Source organism: Aegilops tauschii, chromosome 5, assembly GCF_002575655.3.
Source record: "Aegilops tauschii subsp. strangulata cultivar AL8/78 chromosome 5, Aet v6.0, whole genome shotgun sequence".
Lineage (NCBI taxonomy): Eukaryota > Viridiplantae > Streptophyta > Magnoliopsida > Poales > Poaceae > Aegilops > Aegilops tauschii.
The window spans coordinates 294,219,283-294,230,464 of NC_053039.3; the positions used below are offsets into that span (position 1 = coordinate 294,219,283).

The 11,182-nt window shown below is 46.3% G+C and overlaps 1 protein-coding gene across 2 annotated transcripts; it reads left to right on the forward strand.

The window, feature by feature from the left end:
* Positions 1-6,062: 6,062 nt before the first annotated feature.
* Positions 6,063-10,954, forward strand: LOC109746857 (serine/threonine-protein phosphatase PP-X isozyme 2). 2 transcript variants are annotated; one of them, XM_020305958.4, is made up of 8 exons: positions 6,063-6,489; positions 6,936-7,088; positions 8,965-9,027; positions 9,112-9,197; positions 9,310-9,385; positions 9,464-9,732; positions 10,284-10,362; positions 10,444-10,954. In XM_020305958.4, the coding sequence occupies exons 1-8, from the start codon at positions 6,343-6,345 to the stop codon at positions 10,492-10,494; spliced, it is 924 nt and encodes a 307-aa protein (XP_020161547.1). In that variant the 5' UTR covers positions 6,063-6,342; the 3' UTR covers positions 10,495-10,954. The 2 variants fall into 2 exon arrangements, with proteins under 2 accessions (XP_020161547.1, XP_020161548.1); XM_020305959.4 differs by having other exon boundaries at positions 6,155-6,489; positions 10,284-10,379; positions 10,444-10,860.
* The last annotated feature ends 228 nt before the right edge of the window (positions 10,955-11,182 follow it).

Consider the following 11,182-nt stretch of genomic DNA (forward strand, 5'->3'; position numbering starts at 1 on the left):
AGATGGACGTTTTGGTGATGTAGTTGTTCGCGTTGTCGTTGTCGTGGAAGACCGGAGATGAAATTCCTTGCCTATCCATCACAAGACTCGAGCGAATGTGAGTGGAAGAAATGAAAGAGCTAGACCAATGTACCTTATCCAATGTTGAAGATGGATCAATGATCCCTCAATAATGTAACAAGGAAATAGCACAATTGGTACCGAATCTTGTCAATTCTCACACCTACACAAGTAAGGCTTATGGTGGAGCTCGGTGAGGATAGTGGCACAAAAATTTGATGCAAAATGTTAGCAAGAGTCAATAATGTTGGAAAAGATTCACAAATTCGCAAGTGAAACAAGTAGACCAATAGCAATATGTGGCACACGGAAACACGCACACGGATAGATAAATGGGGTCGTGCAACCAAGGAATGAGCACAACATGTGGAATCCACAGAAAACGCTCGTGTTGCACAACTCAAGAGAGACGCTAGCACGATTGCTCAATAGGCGGATATGACACTTGTGCACAACCTAGAAGATGCAAAATGTATCAACTTTCTATCCCAAGTATGCTATGTGTATGATGTTCTGGTGTTTCGCACACGATGATCCAAGATGATCAATATGGTAGTATGATATGCAATGTGGCGATGCTATGGCTCTTGCTTACAAGCTCTTTGCCCTCTTTTCCTTTTTGCTTAAAAGCTTATTCTTTCTCTCTCTTTTTTGATATGTCCACTATGCGAAATGCACAAACCAAGATAGCAATTTTGTATATGCGGGAACAATCTTGTGACACAAGTGATGATATTATGATACCAATATGATACCAATATGGTATGTATGCAATGGAAGGTACGGATCACTAATGTGCACAAGTAACGTTGCCGACAATACTCAAATGGCTAGTCTCGATAGGCAAGTGACGCAAAATGGGCTAAGGGGTTAACAATGTAAAGGCAAGAATGTACAATGATGGGATACCACGATACCAAGATGATATAGAGGTTACCGTTCTTGCTTACGGTTAGGGTGTCAAAATGGTGAAGTGGTCGATGTCGAAGACGACCTCGTGGCGATGATGAGTGGCGGTGTTCTTGATGTAGATACCAAGATGATGTAGACCCATCCCTAAGTAGCCGAAACACCTTAGGAAACGGTAAAAACCGCAAACTCAAAATCTCCAAAGACAAATGTCAAATGGTGGTAGCGGAATGCGTTGGTGGTTCCGGAGTTAGCAATGCGGAAGTGGTGGTGGTGGTTGATGACTAAACGACCGTCCCTAAGTAGCCGAAACACCTTAGGAGACTCAAGTCACCCCTCAAGTAACCACAAATGCTATATGGATCAAAATGGGTTAGGTTGCGGAAAGCTATGGTGGTTTTGCGGATGATATGGTGGATGGCCTAGGCAAAGATACCAAAATGCCGAAATTTTGATGGATTCAAATGATGTTGGAACCTATCTAGATGGATGGGGGATGTCAATAGCTACTCAACGAGCTAAAGAACGTCAAAATCGGACTCCGGGAGCGCAAGTTATGGCCGAAATGGTGAATGTTGGTGGGCTGATTCGGTGAGGTGCGGGTGCCCGGGGTTTGGGGGTGCGGGTGCCCGGGGTTTGGGGTGCGGGCACCCGGGGTGGTGAGCGGGGGTGGGCGGGGGGGGGGGGGTCCGGGTGCCCGGGGATTGAGGTCCGGGTGCCCGGTGGTGTCGGATTTGGGCGGAAATTCATGGGAAAGTGGAAGAAATTGGTGGATTTCGTGGAGGAAAAGGTGGAGATGGATGGGGGGAAGGCTAGATCCACTTGAAACCAAGCAAATCCATGGATCAAATCCAACAAAACCTCATCAAACCAACAAATCACAAAAAAATTGAGGCTATTTTTGGTGGGGAATTTTCGAATTTGGGGAAGAACACAACAAAATTAGGCTAGAGAACAAGAAGGGGGGCTCCAATTTCATGAGAAACCATGGCTCATGATACCAAGATGATGTAGGGTGGAACCCTAGATGGAGATCTTTCACGAATTGGAGGGGAAATCCCCAAGAACACGAAGAACACAAGAGAGGGAAAACACTCAAATTGACTAGATCCAATCACACATATGCTAGACCCAATCACACAAAGAGAGATACAATGATTCAAAGACAACAAAGGAAAGATACAAGGTACTAGTTCATCCCAATCCTATGAGGAATGATGTCTTGAAGGGGGCCACCCATGAGGGGGTCTTGAGGTTGGTCACTCCAAGAGGAGGTCTTGACCTCCTAGTGGAGTGGATCCATGGAGAAAAGCTCGCATATGTCTATCATATTCTTTGCTATCCCCTCTAATGAGCTAGGGGAGGTGTTTATATAGTCTAGGGACGAAGTTTGAGGGGGAGAGGGTTACAAGGGCAAAAGCCCCAACTTGCACGCAGGCAATCTGATGGGTCCGGGCACCCGGGGTAAAGGGGCCCGGGCACCCGGAGGTGGTGCGGTGGTAGGTGGCCGGGCACCCGGGCCGGTCAGGGAGCCTTGGCCGGGGCGCTGTAGAGGGCCGGGCACCCGGTGGGGGGGCTGGGCCGCGCCAAAGAGGAGGCCGTTCACCCAGAGTGGGGCTGGCAGGGGCCGGGCACCCGGGGGTGGCGACCCGGAACCCGGGGTGGGCAGTTCCAGCGCCCAGGCGGGCAGGGCCGGGCACCCGGGGTGGCCAGGGCCTTGGCCAACCGGCGGCAGGTGGCCGGGCACCCGGGGGTGTTGGTGTCCGGGCACCCGGGAGGGTCCGAGGCCTCCGTAGCCTCGCGCTCTTCTCCCTCTCCATGGTTGCTTGTGTCTCCGTTCTCGCCACTTCACGGTCTTCTTGTTGATACATACGAGTGCGTAGAGTTTCCATATGAGGTAGAATCTGACTCGTGTGTGAAACCGAATGAAACTCGAAGAGGAAAGAGTTCACCTTGGTTTCGATGATGCGTGCGCGAGCTCTCGTCATAGGTCCTCTCCGTGCTTGCGGAGGCGGTGTCACGTCCATGGTGATGGTCGAAGGATGCTCCGCATCACTTCTTGTACCAGATGGACGGTGAGGTGCGTCGCCGCCGGCCACTACATGGAGCCTAACATCTGCCACATCTCATGGATGGTCGGCAACTCGCTTGCTCTGGCCAAGAAGCTACCAGCTACGTACACCTTGCGGCGTGGTGCCAGGAGGAAGTAGCAGGAGGTGTGGCGGCGGAAGTTTGATCAACGGTGGTGGTAGGAACAAGTTGCAGCGACAGCATGATCGGCAACGGCGATGGGCTCACGCTGCGGCACCCACTCTATTCCTTTTTTTTTCAGAAATCACCAAGCTTTATTCATCATAAACCATAGAAAGTGGGATACAAGTAGGGTTATGAGGTTGGCCAAACCAAACGTGGCGCCCTGGCCCTAGCGAAAGAGAGTGCTTGGCTAGCTTATGAGCTTCTACATTAACCTTACAACTTTCATAAGAAAAGCTACAATGAGATAATCTGGAATAAGCATTGATTTCACTAATAATTGCTCCATTGGCCCCCTCAGACCTGTTGTTTATATCTTCCACGACTTGCCTTGCGTCCGAGGCGATAATAACGGTTGGGAAACGTAGCATGCAATTTCAAAATTTTCCTACGCTCATGCAAGACCTATCTAGGAGATGCATAGCAACGAGAGGGGGAGAGTGTGTCTACGTACCCTCGTAGACCGAAAGCGAAAGCGTTTGACAACGTGGTTGATGTAGTCGAACTTCTTCTCGCTCCGACCGATCAAGCACCGAACGTACGACACCTTCGAGTTCTGCACATGTTCAGCTCGATGACGTCCCTCGAACTCTTGATCCAGCAAAGTGTCGAGGAAGAAGATGAGTTCCCTCAGCACGACGGCGTGGTGAAGTGATCCGCGCAGGGCTTCGCCTAAGCACTACGAAGATATGATCGGAGGCGTAAACTGTGGAGGGGGGCGCCGTACACGGCTAACAATTGTTGGTGTGTTCTAGCGGTGCCCCCCGACACATATAGGTGGGAGAGGGAGGGGAGCAGCAAGGGGTGCCCCAAGTAGGAGGAATCCTACTTGGGGGCCTTGTCCAATTCGCTCCCCCCCTTACCATATCAACCGGAGGGGGAAGGAAAGAGGAGGGAGGAGGGAAGGAAGGGGGAGGCCGAATCCCTCCCCTTCCTTCTCTCTCCCCCTTTTTCCTTTCCCTCAAGTGTGGCCCATATGGGGGGCGCAGCAGCCCCTGCTGGCTGTTGCGTTTCCTGTCTTGGCCCATTAGGCCCATATAGTTTGCCGGGGGGGTGCCCGGAACCCCTTCCGGTGACCCGATATGTACCCGGTACCCCCGAACACTTCCGGTGTCCGAATACTATCGTCCTATATATCAATCTTTACCTCTCGTCCATTTCGAGACTCCTTGTCATGTCCGTGATCTCATCCAGGACTCTGAACAACATTCGGTCACAAAATCACATAACTCATATAATATAAAATCATCATCGAACGTTAAGCGTGCGGACCCAACGGGTTCGAGAACTATGTAGACATGACCGAGACACCTCTCCGGTCAATAACCAATAGCGGAACCTGGATGCTCATATTGGCTCCTACATATTCTACGAAGATCTTTATCAGTCGAACCGTAATGACAACATACGTTATTCCCTTTGTCATCGGTATGTTACTTGCCCGAGATTCGATCGTCGGTATCTTCATACCTAGTTCAATCTCGTTACTGGCAAGTCTCTTTACTCGTTCCGTAATACATCATCCCGCAACTAACACATTAGTCACTTTGCTTGCAAGGCTTCTTATGATGTGTATTACCGAGAGGGCCCAGAGATACCTCTCCGATACTCGGAGTGACAAATCTTAATCTCGATTTATGCCAACCCAACAAACACCTTCGGAGATACCTGTAGAGCATCTTTATAATCACCCAGTTACGTTGTGACGTTTGATAGCACACAAGGTATTCCTTTGGTCCGGGAGTTGCATAATCTCATAGTCAAAGGAATATGTATATGACATGAAGAAAGCTATAGCAATAAAGCTGAACGATCAATATGCTAAGCTAACAGATGGGTCTTGTCCATCACATCATTCTCCTAATGATGTGATCCCGTTCATCAAATGACAACACATGTCTATGGTTAGGAAACTTAACCATCTTTGATTAGCGAGCTAGTCTAGTAGAGGCTTACTAGGGACACGGTGTTTTGTCTATGTATCCACACATGTATCAAGTTTTCGGTTAATACAATTCTAGCATGAATAATAAACATTTATCATGAATAAGGAAATATAAAACAATAACTTTATTATTGCCTCTAGGGCATATTTCCTTCAATAACATGTTGCAACTGAAGATCCTGCGCCAAAGCAAGGGCCTCTCTGCAATCAATAGTTTCCAGGGACACTGGGTCATCAATTCCTCCAATCACTAGTGAAGAGCTGCCGAGATAATTTCGTTGTCTGTCCCTACAGATCGCTGCCACAGCTCCTCCTCGCCCCCTTAGCACACCTGCATCAACATGTATCTTTGCGCAGCCATCCGGTGGCACCTTAGGGCGGTGCAAGTGAGGCCCATTAGAACCAGTAGCGCAAGCCTTCGGAGGTCCTTTTTTCTTTACCATATCTAACTCACCGATGAACCTAGCGACAAACGCATTTATGGAGTGGGGATTCTGGAAAACCCCTTCATGTATGGCTTTCCGTCTCGCCGACCGCAGTGCCCATAGGGTAACGGACAGTAGAACGAATTGGTCATGGGACAGTTCTTCCATGAGTGTGAACAACCATCATTTTGCACTAGATTCGTTGGTTCCTCCATGAGTGAGAACGAATTGATCATGCCCGCTCTATTCCTTAGTGCAGGAGAAACTATCAGAATTGGCTAGCTAATAGGACAGGGTGGACTCTCAATGGGCTAAGTGGGATAGCCCGATTAATATTTTTTCTATCCAATACCTCACTAGAGCGATTTAAGTGGGATGGGCTAATTAGTCCCACTTAAATCCACTCCCACCTGCAGCCTGAAATCCGGAGAAAAAGATATGAACATGAGATTAGCAGATTTTTTTTTTTTGAGAGAAGAGATTAGCAGAAGTTGAGAACCTGACAGGCAAAGAGAACACGGGGCAGGGAAAATCAAAAATGTTCCCCGGCGACGGGAATCGAAAGTGAGGTAACCTTACCGGCCCCGAAACGCTCGCCCCCACATGCCACCACGGCCCGCACTGCACGCGCCTCCTCCCTCCTCCCCCTCCTAACCCTAGAATCTTCCAGAATCAGCGGGAAGCAGGGAGGGCGAGGCGCGCGCCGCGCTTCCGGAAGCTTCTAGAAGCTCTAGGGGGGAAGGAGCCGAGATGGGGACGTCGGATCTGGACCGGCAGATCGAGCAGCTCAAGCGGTGCGAGCCGCTGGCGGAGGCGGAGGTCAAGGCGCTCTGCCTCAAGGCCATGGAGATCCTCGTCGAGGAGAGCAACGTCCAGCGCGTCGACGCCCCCGTCACGGTACGTGCTTGCGCGCAGCTCCCTCTCCTTATCGATTGGAAGCGGTCTGGGTGTGGTTCAATGGGGGAAATGGCGCTCTCTCGAAGCGAGTCGGCGTCGCTCCTCGAGGTCCCGGTGAAGATTGCGGGTGCTCAGGAGATGTACTGATGTGCGGGAAGGCTTCGATTCCGTTCGTTTGGGCAACCAAATTTCACTGCGTTCTGGTTGAGATTTACTAGTGTTTGCATTAGGGCTCTAGGGTTTCGTTGGTGAGGTGATGCTAGAATTCCTCTGTCATTATCTTCTGGAGATGGTCTGGGGAAAATATTTCTCATTCCTGTCATGTCTTTTTCAAGGAAAATGATGTAATGTGTATATTCATTGGTTGTGCTTTTGTCTGACTGATATATCTACACGTGTTCAAATAATTGTGATTTAAGAAACTAATATTTGCTTCTTGCATTCAGATATGTGGAGACATTCATGGACAGTTCTACGACATGAAAGAACTTTTCAAAGTTGGAGGTGACTGCCCAAAGACAAACTACCTGTTCCTTGGGGATTTTGTCGACCGAGGATTTTATTCTGTTGAAACATTTTTGCTTCTTTTGGCCTTAAAGGTATGCTGTTGATAAGTAACACTAATATGTTTTGTACGCATATCTATTAATGCTGTATTTTTTAATGTTTATTGATGCCTATGTTTCAAAAACGGTAATGACCATTTCCTCAGTCAACTGACCCAGTAGTGACTCTGCCTACACTGACTTACCAGACTATTTTACTTGTACTGGGAAGGCCCTGCTCCTTATATACAGACTGGTATATGGTATAGTAGACCTGTTTGTACAGCAGTGGTCAAAGGCTGGCGCTCAGCTTGCGGCCCTGATGTGCACATGAAAGCCAATAGTGTGAAGCCTGTATGACACTAGACTGCGTAATAACGTGAACTAGTAGTTCAAATGAATGGTGTCTAATTACCTTTTTTTGTTGCTGGAATGGTCACACATGTGTATCTATAACTCTCAGTTTTGCAATAATTCCTAGCTAGAATTGGAAGCTATTTCTAACTTATTTTGATTGTGTCAACTTTGAAACCAAATGTAGCCTTTTATGAACATGGTCTGGTAAGACAAAATCAATACTACCTGCTGCCCCGTAAAATGCTCATAAGGAATCTGGCATCCAAGTTGTAGTCCAGGGAGAAGAAGAATAGGGTGATTGCAGAGACAGTAAGGAATTAAAGTGAACTGCTTAGTAGACAATTGAGAATTAGGAAGTTGATTTTGAAGCTAGTTTGGAAGTATTGGAATTGGAGTCCAGAAAGGACACAACACATCCTCCATTTAAGGATGTATTGTCTCTATGACTTTTCTCTGTTTTAGAAAGAAGATTAATGATTTAGTTTTTTCTTATAGAAGTTCTTGCCTAGCTATTCCTCTCCTTAAGATCTCATTCAATCCATGCCTTCTGGCCACCCCCTAGGTTCATATCATAGTGACCGAAATGATTGAATGGACTAGAACTATAGCAAGTCTTGTAGAAGGAGCTGCTTTCTTCCCGCGCCTCTCATGAAAAGGTGCAATGTGGGAAGTGTGGCATGAAACAGGGTTCTGCATGTCGACAGAAATGTAATCTGGTCTGGCATGCTCGCACTTAAGGAAAGTGCTAGGTGTTAATTGTGCGTTTTGCCACCGCCTTGCGCTTTTCTTACCAAAGCGCACGCTTAAGCGCAATTATGCGCACATTAAGCGCTAGGCATTTTGCTATCGCCTAGGGCCTAGGCGCACCTTTTTGAACTATGGGTATGCTACATCTCAAGTTATCAGCCAAATGACCCTGGAGATTCTTAGGTATATACACATACTCTTGTCATGTATTGATGATGTATAGCTTCAGAGAGTAAGGGTGTGTTTGGTCTGCGCCCAATTTTGCCCTACCAAAAATTTGGCAAGTCAAAATTTTGGTCAAGGTTTTGCTTGCCCCTGATTCTAGTAAACACTGGCTAAAAAATGAACCAGAGTAGGTAAACGGGTATTAGCTTGCCAAAAAATTGGCAACTGTCCAAACAAAGACCAAACTTTTGGTCATAGCCAAAAAATTGGTAAGGTATATTACCAAACAGAATCTAAATTCTGATGCCTAACTTACTTCAAAGAGTAACTGTTGTTTGGCTGCTAAGTGCCTGACCTGTTTCATAACTGAGGATGCCATATAAGATATGCTGTAAAAAGGCCACCTAAAGTCAGCATAACTCTGCACCTCACTGAATGGCTGAAAGATTTATCTTATGGCTGTTGTAAAATACGGGAATTCTGCATGCTTGCTTTGATTTTTTGGAGAGGCCTTATGCTCATTTATGATTTATCTTGGTTCCTCACATTCAAATTCCCTAATCCAAATTCAGTAGTTAAACACTTCGAGTTGTTCGATTTCAAGTTACATTCTGTGCCATTTAATTTCCTGTCCTAACCTTTACTATCAAATTGTCTCCAGGTTAGGTACCCAGATCGTATAACTTTAATACGAGGAAATCATGAGAGCAGGCAGATCACACAAGTGAGAGACCTTTTCCAAGTTGGATATTCTGTATTGATGTTACGGTAGCTGCCATTTATTCTTCGAACTCGTGCATCGCTGCAGGTTTATGGCTTCTATGATGAGTGTCTTCGTAAATATGGCTCGGTGAATGTCTGGAGATATTGCACAGAAATATTTGACTATTTAAGGTAATATTTCAATGTTGCTTTTATATTGCATGTGGTAATGCTATGAGGCTGCTATGTGCTTCTTTGAATTAAAATCATAATCTACAAGAGCTGACATGTTTGTTATTTTCAGTTTGTCTGCACTTATTGAGAACAAAATCTTCAGTGTCCATGGAGGCCTTTCCCCTGCTATTACGACACTGGATCAGGTATATAATTCTCCAGTGTTATATTTTGTAGGTCATGCATTCGATTTCTATTATTTTATTATCATGTGCCCCCAACAGATCAGAGTAATAGATCGCAAGCAAGAAGTGCCTCATGATGGTGCCATGTGTGACCTTCTTTGGTCTGATCCAGAGGATGCTGTAGACGGCTGGGGATTAAGTCCTCGAGGTGCAGGGTTCCTCTTTGGTGGAAACGTTGTCTCTTCATTTAACCACTCAAACAACATAGATTATATTTGCCGTGCTCATCAACTAGTCATGGAAGGATTCAAGTGGATGTTCAATAACAAGATTGTTACTGTATGGTCTGCTCCTAACTATTGCTACAGGTACTTGAAAATCCAGCTTCTGTCATAATGTTCCTTTTGAAGTATAATGATGAATTCTGTAGAGTTTAGCTGTTGACAGTATTGAATATGATTGTGTCTGGAAAATAAGAGAATGAAAGTGGGTGTGGGGTTTATATCAAAGGCATAAAAGATTGCTGACATAACATGTTCTATATTGTCCCACCTGTTCAAAGCTTTTGATTTTCTGTTGCCGTGATGCCGCTTTGTATAAATTATGTTCAGGCTACTGCGTACCCTACAGTTTGAGTACATGTGAATATGGGATGAAACTTAGAATTTGATATTTTTTAACTCGTACCATTTGCAGAGGTTTAGCAATTGTACTGCAATTATTTTAGTTGCTATATAAGAAAACTTACTGCAATTGTTTGGATTTTGAGAGTTATGTAAGACTTAAGAGGAATATGTTACACAGTCTGAATTTTTCTGGCGGCCTTTTTATTAGCGTGCTGTGATCTCTGATCGGTATGCTGTATTTGTTATAGTACCTAATAAAATGCTTACCTCTTTCGAAATTATCTGACTTGCAGGTGTGGCAATGTTGCTGCAATCCTAGAGCTTGATGAGAACTTGAATAAGCAGTTCCGTGTATTTGAAGCTGCTCCACATGTTCGTGCTCATGACTTGTACCATTACCTTTGTAATGTGTTGCACGCACCTGGCATCTAATTTGTCTGCCTACCTCTGTAGGAATCAAGAGGTGTTCCTGCCAAGAGGCCTGCCCCAGATTACTTTCTTTGAGACTGCACACATGGCATGTGACACGCTGTCTTTTCATGCCCTTGAGCACCAGCGGGCCGATAGGGGGTATTGAAGGCGTGCCATGTTGGCAGATGGGCGCGTGCTTTGCAAGAGATTAGCCAGGAGGTGCTTTCGGGATGTATAAATCGATTGTTCTGTGTCCGTCCAGGTCTATTGTTTGTAACAAAGTTGATGTCGGTATCCACTTCTCCCCAAAATAGCTCCAATTTGAGCTTTGAGAAAATGCCTCCGAGAAGGGAGTGGTGTAGATGAAGCCACTCTGGGCCCATGATGTAAAATTTTGATGCCAGTCCCTTCCTCCCCTGGGAATCCGTACATTTTCTAGAATGTAGAATGGTATGCAAATGTGTGCCTTGAGTTTACCTTTTAGTTGCATTGCAGGCAGCTGTAGGAAATCTTGTAGTTTTGATGTTTTGCATGGAAGTATTCTGAGGAAGCACACATCAGTATTGCTGCCGGTACATTGGAACCGGAACGTGTTGCCGTTTTATGATTGCTACGGAAGTTTCTTCTAGTAGTCGAGATTGGTTCTTCTGCGTTCCCAACCTGTTGTGGTTTTGCTCAGGCACTCCTCGCCGTCCCAGGTGCACCTCGCCGCCCCATCTTCTCGTCCAGATCATTTGCAACTGATTCAAACAATCGACTGATCAACCAGCAAAGGAGTAGT